At 43.5% G+C, this 15,229-nt stretch overlaps 1 protein-coding gene across 1 annotated transcript in view; it reads left to right on the top strand.

The window, feature by feature from the left end:
- Positions 1-15,191, top strand: part of tmem86a (transmembrane protein 86A) — a 32,385-nt gene extending 17,194 nt beyond the window's left edge. Inside the window, exons 3-4 of the mRNA XM_086007770.1 lie at positions 3,138-3,787; positions 10,699-15,191. Of these exons, the coding sequence (XP_085863896.1) occupies positions 3,138-3,571 (434 nt within the window). The 3' untranslated portion in view covers positions 3,572-3,787; positions 10,699-15,191. The remainder of the gene's footprint in view (positions 1-3,137; positions 3,788-10,698) is intronic.
- The last annotated feature ends 38 nt before the right edge of the window (positions 15,192-15,229 follow it).

The raw sequence follows: 15,229 nt of genomic DNA on the forward strand, positions 1-15,229 counted from the left end.
GAGCCTGCTCTGCCATTCAATGAGATCATGGCTGATCATCCAAATTCAGTACCCTGTCTCTGCCTTCTCCCCATATCCCTTGATCCCTTTAGCCTTAAGAAACATATCCAACCCCTTCTTGAATATATTTAATGAATTGGCCTCCACTGCCTTCTGTGGTAGAGAATTCCACAGGTTCACCACTCTCTGGGTGAAGAAATTCCTCCTCATCTCAGTCCTAAATGGCTTACCCCTTATCCTTAGACTGTGACCACTGGTTCTGGACTCCCCGGCCATCGGCAACATCCTTCCTGCATCCAGTCCGTCCAGTCCTGTTAGAATTTTATAAGTTTCAATGAGATCCCCCCCTCATTCTTCTATACTCCAGCGAGTATAAGCCCAATCGACCCAATCTCTCCTCATACGTCATTCCTGCCATCCCAGGTATCAGTCTGGTGAATCTTCGCTGCACTCCCTCCATGGCAAGAACATCCTTCCTCAGATAAGGCGACCAAAACTGCACACAGTACTCAAGGTGTGGTCTCACCAAGGCCCTGTACAACTGCAGCAAGACATCCTTGTTCTTGTACTCGAACCCTCTCACTACGAAGGCCAACATACCATTTGCCTTCATAACTGCCTGCTGCACCTGCATGCTTACCTTCAGCGACTGGTGCACAAGGACACCCAGGTCTCGTTGCATTTCCCCTTCTCCCAATCTATTGCCGTTCAGATAATAATCTGCCTTCCTGTTTTTGCCACCAAAATGGATAACCTTGCATTTATCCACATTATACTGCATCTGCCATGCTTCTGCCCAATCACCCAACCTGCCCAAATCATATTGGAGTTTCTCGGCATCCTCTTCACAGCACACACGCCCACTCAGCTTTGTGTCATCTGCAAACTTGGAGATATTACATCTAGTTCCCTCGTCTAGATCATTTATATATATTGTGAATAGCTGTGGTCCTAGGACCGATCCCTGCGGTACCCCACTAGTCACTGCTTGCCACTCTGAGAAAGAGCCGTTTATTCCAACTCTTTGCTTCCTGTCTGCCAACCAGTTCTTTATCCAAGTCAGTACCTTGCCCTCAATCCCATGTGCCTTACCATTACACGCTAAGCTCTTATGCGGGACCTTATCGAAAGCCTTCTGAAAATCCAAATACACCACATCCACTGGTTCTCCCTTATCTATTCCACCAGTTACATCCTCAAAAATTTCCAGTAGATTAGTCAAGCACGATTTATTTTTTGTAAATCCATGTTGACTTTGTCCGATCCTGACTGTTTTCCAAGTGCTCTGCTATTACATCTTTTATAATAATGGATTCTAGCATTTTCCCCACTACCGATGTCAGGCTTACCGGTCTATAATTCCCCGTTTTCTCTCTACCACCTTTTTTGAATAGTGGGGTAACATTAGCTACCCTCCAATCCATGGGAACTGTTCCAGAGTCTCTAGAATTTTGGAAGATGATCAGCAATGCATCTACTATTTCTAGGGCCACTTCCTTAAGTACCCTAGGATGTAGATTATCAGGCCCTGGGGATTTATCGGCCTTCAATCCCGTCAATTTCCCTAACACTACTGATGGTGTGAGGTCCCAATGTGTGTGTCTTGATGGTGTGAGGTCCCAGTGTGTGTGTATTGATGGTGTGAGGTCCCAGTGTGTGTGTATTGATGGTGTGAGGTCCCAGTGTGTGTGTACAGATGGTGTGAGGTCCCAGTGTGTCTGTCCTGATGGTGTGAGGTCCCAGTGTCTGTGTACTGATGGTGTGAGGTCACACTGTCTGTGTACTGATGGTGTGAGGTCCCACTGTCTGTGTACTGATGGTGTGAGGTCACACTGTCTGTGTACTGATGGTGTGAGGTCCCAATGTGTGTGTACTGATGGTGTGAGGTCCCAGTGTGTCTGTACTGATGGTGTGAGGTCCCATTGTGTGTGTATTGATGGTGTGAGGTCCCAGTGTCTGTGTACTGATGGTGTGAGGTCCCAGTGTCTGTGTACTGATGGTGTGAGGCCCCAGTGTCTGTGTACTGATGGTGTGAGGCCCCAGTGTCTGTGTACTGATGGTGTGAGGTCCCAGTGTGTGTGTCCTGATGGTGTGAGGTCCCAGTGTGTGTGTCCTGATGGTGTGAGGTCCCAGTGTGTGTCCTGATGGTGTGAGGTCCCAGTGTGTCTGTACTGATGGTGTGAGGTCCCAGTGTGCCTGTCCTGATGGTGTGAGGTCCCAGTGCCTGTGTACTGATGGTGTGAGGTCCCAGTGTGTGTGGTGATGGTGTGAGGTTGCAGTGTCTGTGTACTGATGGTGTGGAGTGTATTAATTCTGAGTAATCTTTCCTTTCCTGTCGGCTGCCCTGTCCCAAATTTCTTCTCTTCTGAGTTCATTTTAATAAAAGAAATGCTAGAAATGTTTTTGGTGTCCAGAGTAACATATGCTGGATACAAATGATGCAGAACAGTGTTACTGGGCTGTGATATGGTTAACCTGTACTATATTCTTAAGTTGGGTTCAGTTGGAGGCAAGGTGCTTTACTGATAAAGATAAATATATATATCTTTTTTTTATTGCTAATGAAGCATAGAGCTCCTTATATTTTTAAGGGACTCAGTAGCTGTATGACCAGATTATTTTCACCACATTTCCCCCTGACGCCCCCGACCCCTGTGGGTGATGGTTCCATTGCTATTGATAGCCTCATCCAAGTGCCTGTTCTTTATGGTGTGACTATGGATGATGAGTGTTGCTCAGATAGTCAGTGTCTGAGGGCATCACAGCTAAACGCAATCCTACCCTTCCTCCGATGTCCACACATGCACACTTTCCTAGCAAGGGCCACTGGAATGGGAACCCTGGCTGATTTTGTTTTCCTCCCTCTAGCTGATGGATGCTGAGACCAGTCGTCTTCCCGTCTGGGATCAGTTAACTCCTCACGGTCTGGAAATTGAACCAGGAGCCTTTCTGATCCAGATGGCTGTGTCCCACTCCAGGAAGTCCATTTACTAGCAGAGCCATTTTGGACAGCTTTATAACATCTTCTGTCTTTATTTCAAATTTCCAACATTGGGAGTTTTTATTTCTTTTTAATCTCTACCATTTTAGACCAAAAGCTGTTTTATTTACAATGATTTCTCTTGCTGATTCCTCAGGCTTGCTGATGTTCGCCATCACGCACATTCTTTACACCTCAGCCTTTGGAATGAAGCCCCTGAACCCTGAGCCTGGCTGTGGAGTGGTGATTATCTGTGGACTCTCTTACTGCTTGCTCTACCCGTACCTTTCCGGCCCCTTCACCTACCTGGTGGCAGTTTACATCGGTCTGATCGGATTCATGGGCTGGCGAGCCATTGCGGGGGTGCAGCTCTTCAACGATCTCTGGACGTGGACCAAACTATGTGCCTGCCTCGGAGCCGTGCTCTTCATGGTGTCCGACCTCACCATCGCTGTCAATAAGTTCTGCTTCCCTGTGCCTTACTCCCGGGCCATCATCATGGCCACTTATTATGCCGCCCAGATGCTCATTGCCCTGTCAGTAGTGGAATGCAAGGACGATAATGATAGGAACATCAGAAAGATGAACTGAGGGACGAACTCCCCTCCCACAATAACTTGACAAAGTATTCCTGAGTTCCAGTGGGACACAGAAACCTGGAAAACGATGGTGTGAATCTGATTTAGAGCCACATGATTAATTTTCATTGGTTTGCTTCTGTGTTAGCTTATTGTTACCTACAAGAAGCAGTCTGCAGTCAGGAGGGTGTAAGTTCTGTGGCTGAAACCAGGAAAGGCAGCACTCCAGGTAAACCCTGACTAGATGGTCTCCTCCTGCTGCAGCGTTGTGTTATGGGTTCCCTGCCCATCGGTAACTTGATAGAAATTGTCCAAATTCATTTCAATTATCATCCCTAGAATCCAAGAGACAGAGAGAGCAATCCTCATGTTTGGAAAGACCGAATTCTGTGACCATCAAGTTAATCTCAAACTCGGCCTCCTTATAATGTTCCTAAATGCCCTTTTCTTGCAGTATTTGGAAGCTTTATAACCAATATCAGTGATTTTCTATATGGTTTGAGAAAGAGACGATAACAACATTTAAAGGGAATTGGAACAGATTTGAAAAGGAAGAATATAAAAGGAAGGATACATATAGAAAATGACAGACAGGAAAAGACCGCTTGGTCCATTCAGCCTGTCCCACACAAATGCGATGTCTTGTGCGTAACAATACATACATTCCCTACCCCACCTGGAAACCATGCAATTCCTGGGAGCGGTGAAAAACCAGATAAAAATCAAAGCCAATTAGGGGGGGGGAAATCTGAAAAATTCCATTCTGACCCTCCTGAGGCGATCAAAACTAGTCCAGGAGACCACTCTAGCCCTGATTAATGTTATACAGTACCTACCTCTTGTACGAAGTGATCTCCGCTTCAGGGATAGGTTAGGGAAACGGGATTACAGTAGACCGCTCCAGTTGAAGAGCTGACACGGGCTTGATGGCCAAATGATCTCCTCCTGTGCTTCAATTTCTGTCATTTTTTTTACATGGTGTACGTATTGCTAAGATGCCTCATGTATACTGGGTAATAGTTGCAGTATCCAGTGGGGACCTAACTTTAAATTGTAATGGGGAACCTCCCTTATGAAATGTGGTGCATTTTAATCCTTTAATCATAGGCAACATCCTATTCTCAGTGTCATGGACCAGGCGTTGTGGGAAAATCTATCCTTTACAGTTGTGTGGTGTAGAGAAGAGGTTCACCACTGCTTCGCCCAGCGCATTCGGTGCTAATTCACACTGATATCATGTCTGCGTGTGGGGGAGTAATTTCCTGAGGAAGTGCTCGTGCTGGGGACCACTGCCAGACATGGACAGAAAATCGTGGGAAGTGCGGCCATGAATTTCAGATACTTGTTGCCGATGGGCGAGGCTCCCCGGTGGTATTACATACTCAGAAAATCACTCCCATACTCTCTAGGTTTGCCATGCAACTTTCCACAGAATTTAGACTCATAATGAAAGTGTAACAAAATAGAAAGACCAAACAGTTTATTTTCAAATTGTAAATTTATGTCACATTTTATTTTCCCCTCTGATTTTCTCTTCTCCCCTCTTGACGGTGCTGACTCAAGCTGGGGTATGGTTGGAAGGCTGCTGGCAGCCGTCCGCTAGCTTTCCAAGTAGCCACATATAAGCTGATGTAGTGAGTGTTGGCTGATACATTGGGTGATGGAAGATTATTCGACCGCGATTATTCACAGCTGAGCCCAATCCCGTCCTCGCCCCGTGTCCACGCATGCTCACTCTCCAACAGGGGTTACTGGATAACGATCAGGAATAGGAGCCCCTGACCAATGTTTTTTTCTTTTTTCGCCCTCCCCAGCTAGAAGCATACAGGAACTCTGGAACCCCTCCTGGTAACTCAGAACAGACTGAGGATCAAATCTGAATGCTTCCTGGTTTGTACAGTTCAGCTACTCACTGCCTTAACCAGCTGAGCCATCTGCTGTTCACAGTTAATCTGAAATGTAATCTGGACTTAACTTTCTGACTGAGTTTAAATTCTGTGAATTTTTCTCACCTAGGAAGAAGAAACTGTTGAAGTATCTGAAGGTGACTCCCCTCCATCTGCACTCCTGTGTTGTATGTACCCAGTCTGTTACACCAGGACATGGATGGAGTGTGAATATACCAGGGTTTATAAGTGAATCCATTAAAGATGAAGAAATGTCCAGTGGGAGCTCTTTTCGTTCATTGTACCCTTTTTATGCCATTTCTCCCTGGGTTCCTCTGGCAGGAGACCTGAAGAACCTCTGTGAAACTTCAGGGCCTAACTTTTTAATTATAAAATGTGGGGAGGTGGGGGAGATACTCTGAACAAAAAATACTGCTCCTGGACTTCCTTCCCCTTTAATAGGTGTGCGTCAGAGCCCAATTTTCCATTATACTATTTTATTCTCTACTCCTTTCTCACAGTTAGTCAGACAATATGCTTTTTTTTTTTAGCTGTATTTATTGCAACAGGCGGAGAGAGGTTACAACGCCAAGTAAGAATAACAGGCATTACTGTTACAGCATTACCCATTGGTTTCAATGTACTGGGGGCATAACAGTGTTATCAACTCAAGGATTTTAATATATAGATATGACAGCTGTGTGCTTACTGGAGATAACTACGTACACAGAGGAGACAGTTACACACCGCTGTCTATATACTGTAGGTACAGGAGACAGTTACATAGAGAGCTGTATGTATAACCATTTCCTGTACCTACAGTATATAGACAGCTGTGTGTTACTGTCTCCTGTACCTACAGTATATAGACAGGTTGCTGAAGCTGATTGTAATGCCCTTTCTGGTACTCTAGCTGAGATAGTTAACTCAGCACAGACCAGAGATCCAGCATGGAAACTTCCTTGTCTGTATGGCTCAGCTATTCATTGCTTTAACCAGCTGACCCATCAGGAATTGCTACAGGAAACTCTCGATTTACTGGCACCTAAATAACCGGAAATCTCTGTTAACCGGCAAAATTCAGGAGTAGGTTCAGGTAAGTTTTACTTCATATTAGTGGCCGTTCCTGGATCTGTGGCTGTGTAATCGGGGTTCCTGCACTTGTTGCTAAGCGACAGGGACGCTTGGTCTGCGGCCAGGCTTCTTGCACCTGTTGCTAAGCAACAGGGAAGCCTGGATTTGTTGCTGTGTACGAAGCTCTTGTACTTTTTAACTATGCCTCTCTGTAATCCGGACTTTTTGATAAACCGGCACCACGCCGGTCCCGTCGGTGCCGGATAAAAGAGTTTCCTGTAGTATGTGAATTCTATAGATACCCCTCTGAGTGAAGTGTTGACTGTGTTCTTTAGAAATAGTCCAAAGGCACTGATCTTTAGAATGATTGCTGGTTAGGAGTGAACAATAACACTGTCATCTTTATTGAGTGGTTTAGATGGAGTCATAAACCACAATTGTATCCTTACTCTCTGCCAATTTTGGCGAGAGGCGCACCAATAACAGTTAAAAATAAGTCATTTAAATTACATCTCAGTGTTACGACCTGCTCTTCAGCAAAGTGTAATAGTGGGTATGTGAAATCTTTGCGCTGGGCCCATTGGAGCTATGAAAACCCCTAGTGGTGCAATTAGAGATTCTGTCCTTCCAAACATAGATTGTGTTGGAAGGGAGTATTTTGAGCTGTGTAACACTAGGGGGCAGTACTGGTCGTTGCAGGTTTGTCACCGGTGGCGTTAGAGAAGAGCACTTCGAGGTGATGATGATGATGAAGCATATTGCACAAGAAGCGTAATGCACAATATTACAGTATATTGATTAAAGTATGATTCCCCACCCCCGCCCCCGAGGGAGGTCTCAATCCAGTTTCTAGTAAGCAACGGTCCACAGCACAAAACCGCCCCCAGTGTGATAGTAGCTGGTACTGAATTGGCAAACTTACCCAGAGAACCACAGGGTGAGAATCAGAAAAATGATTCAATAGGGGGTACTCTTCTGAAGTTGGGATTGAAGTGCATTATTGGGCTAGAGTGAAGGGAGCTTTACTCTGCATTACTTGAATACTTGGTGCTGACACTAGAAGCACAAAATGGGAAAGTATTCAATTTTCCAGCACTAATATCCATAACCTTTACGAGTGTAGAATAATGCACAAAAATGTATTTTTAATTCACAAGATAGCATAATAAGGAAATTTCTCCAGAAACAAAGAGATAGGCTATTGAGGCATGCACATTAGGGCTGTTGAGAGTACAATAAATAGACATAGTAAGGCAATTAATAACATAGGCTTTGTATATAGAGTAGGACTATTGTGAACCTAGTCTACAATAATATACAAACCTAGGTGAAGAACTAATGCAGGACATCACCAAGGTTGTAAAGAGCAACAAAGAAGACAAAGTAAATGAATGTTAGGGTTTTCAAAACTTGTAGATTTCAGGGAGATGAGAATGAGGGAGATAAGGAGTTCCACAGCTTTGAGTTCATGGGGAACGATGAGTTAAAGTCAGAGACAGTGTGATGAATTTTGATCTCAACACAGTGAGGATATGGGGAGAAGGATGAGCGTGTAGGGTGGAACTTAACATGAAGAACAAAGGAAGTTCAAAGGAGCAATGATCTCCGCAGTATTAGAAACATAGAAGATAGGAGCAGGAGTAGGCCATTCGGCCCCTCGAGCTTGCTCCGCCATTTAATGAGATCATGGCTGATCATCCAAATTCAGTACCCTGTCCCTGCTTTCTCCCCATATCCCTTGATCCCTTTAGCCTGAAGAAATATATCCAACTCCTTGAATATATTTAATGAATTGGCCTCAACTGCCCTGTGTGGCAGAGAATTCCACAGGTTCACCACTCTCTGGGTGAAGAAATTCCTCCTCATCTCAGTCCTAAGTGGCTAAAATAGGGAAAAATAAGAAAGGTTGCAATAGACAGAGAGGTCAGAGGCTAGAGATGAGACAAGAGTCTCTTATTATACAGCAAGCATTTCCTTGTATCATGTCCAGGTGCAAGAGAGAGGTTAAAAGAGCTTGGGAACTTTAAAAGTGCAGTTTAAAAATCTCTTTAGTGCTAACTTTAAGCGGACATTCAGATTCCAGTAAGCAGAGTAATCGTGTGCACACACAACTGTTTTTCCTGGTCAGAGAGCAGTGTGGGGCTGGCATTGTTACTCTGAGTTAATGTTTTGGGTTGATGACCTTTCATCAGAACGCTTAACCTGAAACGTTCACTCTGTTTCTCTCTCCACAGACACTGCCTGACCTGCTGAGCGTTTCCAGCATTTTCTGTTTTTATTTCAGACTTCAATGGAAATAAAAATGGGGAGAGTTGTAAGACGGGCTGCTGATTCGCTATCCCCCGTTTTACACTATCGCACAATGTGTTCTCAGTCTGGAGCAAGACAAAGGAGCTGGGAGGTCAGATGCGTGTGCTTTGGCCAATTAAATCTTCTCCATTTTTCTAGTACACTGGTCAAGAAAGAAACATGAAAAATATTACAAGGCAAAGAGAGAAGGAAACTGAAAAAGTATAATAAATAGAAAATAACAGTGATGAAGAAAATGGAGAAAGTAGTCAGGATAAAAAGAGAAAGCTTGACACTGGATTTTGGAAATGGAGGCTGAAACATTTTTTTCAACAATGTTTATTGTTACAATTTTCTCCTCCTTTCCTGAAGGCACGAGCTCCTATCTAGGATATGATCATACGGTAGCCTCAGAAATGCTCCCAATTGGCCATTCTTCACACATGAGCCTAGTCAGAAAGCTATTCAACTGCAGGGAACATCATAGTCGGCCCATTCCTTCCCCATTCAAAGTCCACAAGTTTCAGTCGGAAGCATCAGATCAGGACTGGGACCTCTGACTGTTTTCCCCTGCCACAATTTGCTGATGATGAGGCCAATTGTAGTTCCCCTTCTGCTTTCCAGTTTAAATCAGCTGATTCAGTTTAGACTGGTGATCACCCAAATTTGTTTTTTCTATTAGTTCAGGGAGGACTCTTGCTCTGAATTGCTTACACCTAGCTGTGAGTGTGTGGGTTTTGGGAGGGGGTAGGGTGTATAAATTCTATTGTTGCTGAATTACAGCAAATTAGAAGAATGCTGACTGTATACTGCTGATGTGACTGTCTATTGGACATATGTCAGGAGTTTGTGTTCCCTGTGATTCTTTGTGATACTTTGCAATATGTTTCATTAATGTTTCAAGTCAGTGAAACTGCCAGTGAGAAACCTATTAGCTAAGGTATAGCCTTGAAGTGACCTAATGTACACAATATGCACCAAGTAAAAACTGCCACTTCACTCAGCGCAATGTATGGCATGTGTACATGTCAGTGTTAACTCCTATACATGCACAGTGCACTCTGGATAAAGGGGAACAATTCACTGCTATCTGGCATGTACAGCTCTGTGTGTCTCAGTTTCGGCTCTGGAACTGGCATACTGAATAAGATTGCATGATAGCAGAGGAGCTGCTTTTTGAGAATAGGTTGTTGATGTATTTATATGGCTGGCAGGTCAGATGGGTATAGCACCTATTTTCATCACTCATGCAACCAGTGTATGTCTTGCATAAATGGTGTTCAATTCTGTCTTGAGAGTTTGTCAGCTTGCCGCACTCTGTCAGAAGGTTGTTGGTTATAATCCTCCTCCAAGAAATGAGCTCCCTTGGTCTAGGCTGACATTTCAGTGCAATGCTGAGGGAGTGCAGGATTTCCGTCCTTCCGCTGAAATGTTAAATTGACACCCTGTCTGCCCGTTCAGCTCCCAGGAACCTATTAAAGAAGAGCAGGGAGTTTTCCTGGTGTCTTGACTCAACATACCAACACCACCAAAAAACAGATTAACTGGTTATTCATCTCATTGCTGTTTGTGAGATCTTGTGTGAAAAAGTAATTGCACTTCAAAGTCATTTGTTGTATCTGACGCACTGAGTTTCTGAGACTATGATAATTGTTTTATCAATGCAAATATTTCTTTCTCGAGGATTAGTGCTGACAGTAGCCTATCTACATTTAAAAGTTTATTTTACAAACTCAGCCAAATGTAAATCGTGTTCCTTTTTATTAATTCTCTAATCTTATTATTTACCTTTTCAGTATTTAAAATTCTCAAGAAGCTAGTGGCAACCAGACTGAACATTGTTGCTTTTTATTTCATTTATACTTGATTTTTCTTCCCTTCTTTCCTGGAGGTGATGATTTTTACTGGGGGAATAGTTCGGTGGGCACTGGCTGCCCTTCATTACTACACAACACATTTCAGCAGAAGACACTGGATACGGATCAGGCGCAGGAACCTTGAGTGACATTTTTACCTTCCCTTCCTACACAAAGGTACTGAGGCCAGCTGTAGCCACTTTGACCATTGTTAACATTTGTGTACTGGAGGGTTGTACTGGTAGGATAGGTTTCACCTCCTCTGCTGAAATGCTTGACTATTATGATCTGCTTATTACCTTACTGCTATATATGCTATATCGTATGGATGCCCAACATATTCATATCAAATTCCTTTGCAATTCAAACAAAAGTGTTAACCCATTGATAAGAAACCCTTGTTAAAATAGTGGCAGAGGAATTTGACAGGAACTTGTTAAGTGCCTTGTATTATGATGTTGCTCAGCTGTGGCTCAGTTGGTAGCACCCTCGCCTCGGAGTCAGAAGGTTGTGGGTTCAAGTCCCACTCCAGAGACTTGAGCACATAAAGCTAGGCTGACACTCCAGTGCGGTGCTGAGGGAGTGCTGCACTGTCAGAGGTGCCGTCTTTCAGATGAGACGTTAAACCGAGGCCCTGCCTGCTTTCTCAGGTGGACACAAATGATCCCATGGCTCTATTTCAAAGAAGAGCAGGGGCGTTATCCCCAGCGTCCTGGCCAATATTTATCCCTCAATCAACATAATAAAAACATTATCTGGTCACTATCACATTGCTGTTTGTGGGAGCTTGCTGTGCACAAATTGGCTGCCGCGTTTCCCACATTACAACAGCAACTCCACTTCAAAAAGTACTTCGTTGGCTGTAAAGCGCTTTGAGACGTCCAGTGGTCGTGAAAGGTGCTATATATATGTAAGTCTTTTTTTCTGAACGGTATTTCTAGTGTTTTAAACCCAGTTCTTCTATACACAGGAACATTATAATCCAATCGGAGACTGTTTAATTATTTATAGTGCAGTATTAGAACCGAGTAAAGGAGAAGTATGTGTTATGTAAGAGAGAGTAATAATTTGGTAAAGGAGAGATATGTGTTGATTTTCCTTTGCCCTGTGTCCAGGGAATCAGCGTTCCCCATGTACAGGGCGGGGGGGCCAAAAGGGGGCAGAGACCTGTTGTGTTTGGCCTCTGTCCACGTTGCACTGCCCTTGATTTCCTGGGGCTCTTCCTAGTGACAGAACTGGGCCTGCGCCTGTAGTAGACATTGCCGTTCTAATGAGGGGGAGTCCTAGCCTCCTGCCGCATTTTCCTTAGCATCCACTCAATGGGTGCCCCTGCCCTGAGTTACCCATGAAAACTTGATGTGGCCTGACCCTAGACCCCCATCAACCAGATGGTATGCTGAGCTGAGGGGGGCAGGCTAACGACAAGGTCACTCTTGTTTTGTATCCTCCTGTCAATGGTGATGCTGCAGTGCCTCCGCAGGTGGAAGGGTGCAAGTACAGCATGGCAAGTTTACAGGGGAAGTTTCCATTATAAATCTGGACATAGGGATTTATAGTGGGATAGGTTGAAGTATGTGCAGACATAAAGATTTTAAATATTTTTTGTTATAACTCAGTAAGGAGAGTTTTATATATGAGAGATTTGATAGTTAGTAAACAATGTTTATTATAGCCCAGTAAAACCAAGTAATTTTGTAGAACTGTCTTCCCCTCCTAGTTGACATTGTGTCACAATTGTTTGTGGGTGTGGTGCTGAGGTGCTGTTGGCTGCCTCAGCTTCACTCTTGTTTAAGGATCAGATTCTCTTGAACTCCTCTACAGTCTAACAACTTTTCAACCCCAGCTATCAATCATTCTCTGAACTATTAATATTCCTGTTTCATCTGCTACACCATCTGGATAATACACATTTTCTCCACACTGAGGGCTGCTAGTCACCACTGTCAAAACAGGTAAACCAATTCACACAGGTTGGGTACAAATGATTGCAGGATCAGTGTTCCAATCCTTGGAATAGACAGCCCTTTTCTTGAAATTAATTATTGTTTGTAATATTCCTGCAATTCCCCTCCAGTTTACTCCACTCATGTCCTAAAGGCGTTGTTTGATGCTGGGCAATAGTTCCATTGGTGCCGGCAGCTGCCTTGTACCTTGCTCAAGTGGCTATTCTTTTTCACCTGAGAGCCCAGAAATCAAATGCTGGCAGGCTATTTGATTTAGGGGCATCGCAGCTCAGCCTGATCCTGTTTTCACTTGACATCCACAAAGAAACTTCCAGCCAGAGTAGCAATTGGGCATGGGAGTCCTGGCTGATTGTCATTCTCTTTGTACTCAAGGTGCTGAGATCAGTTGCAGTGACTGCTGCTTCCTTGGCTGAGATCAGCACAGACTAGGGATCCACTCACGATATTCTGGTCTGTGTGGCTGGGTGTATTTCCCATCGTGCAGTTCCCAACTCGGCCTTCAGAGAACTAATCCTTTTTCAGTTCTGTACACAATCTTCTTTCTTTGTCCCTACTTACTTTCCTTGTTTTGAGGATAAACTCTGGTAGAGACCAGGCAAAGATCGAGGAAATACTAATGAAACTAGCCACCATGAGGTGGGCAAGAGCAACTTTTCCTTGTTCCTTACTCAGCATCTCCCTATGCTAACACAGCTGAGGTCAGGAACTTGGTGGGAAATCTAACCCATGTCTCATTGTTGCCATGACCATTGGTGCTCAGACTGAGCCACTGTCCCACCAGTTTTCAATATTTTACATTCACTTTGTCATCAGTTATTTATAATTTAAAATATATATTGGGCACAAACATTGTGTATGTCGTTAGGGGGCTTCATTACAATGTTTTATTTATTAAATAAATAAAATGGTAACATACCTTTTTTAAAAAAAAAAAACAAGAAACACACAGAACTGACTCAGAGATGCTAATGAAGTTCAAAATATAGTTGGATGTAGGGCTGGGTGAGCTGGAATGCCAGAGGGACGGGCCTCAACTGCAGAATGGGGGGAAAAAAAGCAAGAGCAGGAGAAATCCAATGACAAGGTTATGCAGGTTAAAGGTAGCCCAAGCCTAAGAGTATATTAAACAGAGCATCATAGTCGGGTATTCTGTCTCCACCATCAGTAAAAGTTTGAACACGTTACTCAGTGTTTTTAAGAGAAGTTACTTGTTCAGTGAAGTATAAAACACGCACATGGCCGTGGCCCTCCCTTGTGAGAGCACAAAGGTGGTGTTACCAGGTTGTATCATTACACCGACAGATGTTCATGTATGTTTAAAGGAGTTGTGTTGTCTTGCTGGCAAGGTTAAGGATCAGCAATTTTATAAGCAACACATCTGCTTAGCAGTACCCAAGACAGCAATGGATTGCAAGCCGACCATATTCTTTCTAGTCTCATGCTCTTTGAAGAGCTTCTATGCTGAGAGCTTCATCTGGACCTAGGGTAAAATTTAAAACTTTAAAAGAATACAACAAAAAAATGTAAAAGATTGCAGCTGCTTAACAGACTTCACTCACATTGGATATGGTTGAGTGTGTGGATTTTTGTTTTTAATTTCAGGAATTTCTTAAAGTTGAGGGAAATTGTTGCTATTCTGTACCCATGACTTCATTTCTCGCTGAATGACGGTTTAAAGTGTTTTTTTTCAATATGACTGAGTGGAATCCTAATTGAATGTGACTCTAACGGCAGGGACAGTGCAGGCTCGGTTTCTATCGGGTCTTCACTAATACTTATGGGCTAGATTTTCTGCCCTTAATTTGGAGAATCTAGCCCTAGTGTCACTGAGAGTGGAGGGTACCGACTCTCTCAGACACAATCTTCAGATCTGTTGTATTTTACTATATGACTTCTTTTAAGCTGGGTTGCCACTCATCCCATTTTGGACTGGACACTGACTTTTGTATGATCCGTGGCAAAAGGTGGTAACCCTATTTTAAACAGTTATTTCTTTTTAAAAAGTGGTTCCAATTTTGTAATTGTTGAATCTGTATACAATGCATTGCTCTATGTATCTTCCATGCAATAACTGCTGCTGTATCGATTGCTTTACTTTGGGACACAACAGTTCATAATAGACCATTTCATGATTAGTTGACCTGTATTGCCTATCCTATAATTCCATAGGCCAACTAGCACGCACAGTGTTACTGAGCTCTGAGTATGGATATGCCGTTAGTGTTATCATGGTGCATGCATTGAATAATCTGAAGCTTATTATTCAGGTGGTAGCCACCTTTGGTTTGTATATCTGTTTTGTGTATCCTGGTTTATTTTTGTCTTTGCTTTCGTTGTAAAGTGTTTATTTTAATTGTAAAAGACAATGGGGTGAAATTGTTCTTCGGCAATAGCGCAAAGCAGGCGATAGTGAATTGGCAGCTTGTTTACAGCCCTCCCGCCTTTCTATTCCATTGACTTCAATGGGGCTGCCAATTGGCTCTCGCCAAAGACCACTTTCACCCCGACTCTTACCTGAGACTTACGTCCAGACTAATGTCTGTTAATAAATTGTACAAAGCAAATTGGTGTTCTTCATTTATTATTTATTTATATTCTCTTT

This window comes from Somniosus microcephalus, chromosome 15 (genome assembly GCF_052327205.1).
Source record: "Somniosus microcephalus isolate GS21.2 chromosome 15, FLI_Smic_1.0, whole genome shotgun sequence".
Classification (NCBI taxonomy): domain Eukaryota; kingdom Metazoa; phylum Chordata; class Chondrichthyes; order Squaliformes; family Somniosidae; genus Somniosus; species Somniosus microcephalus.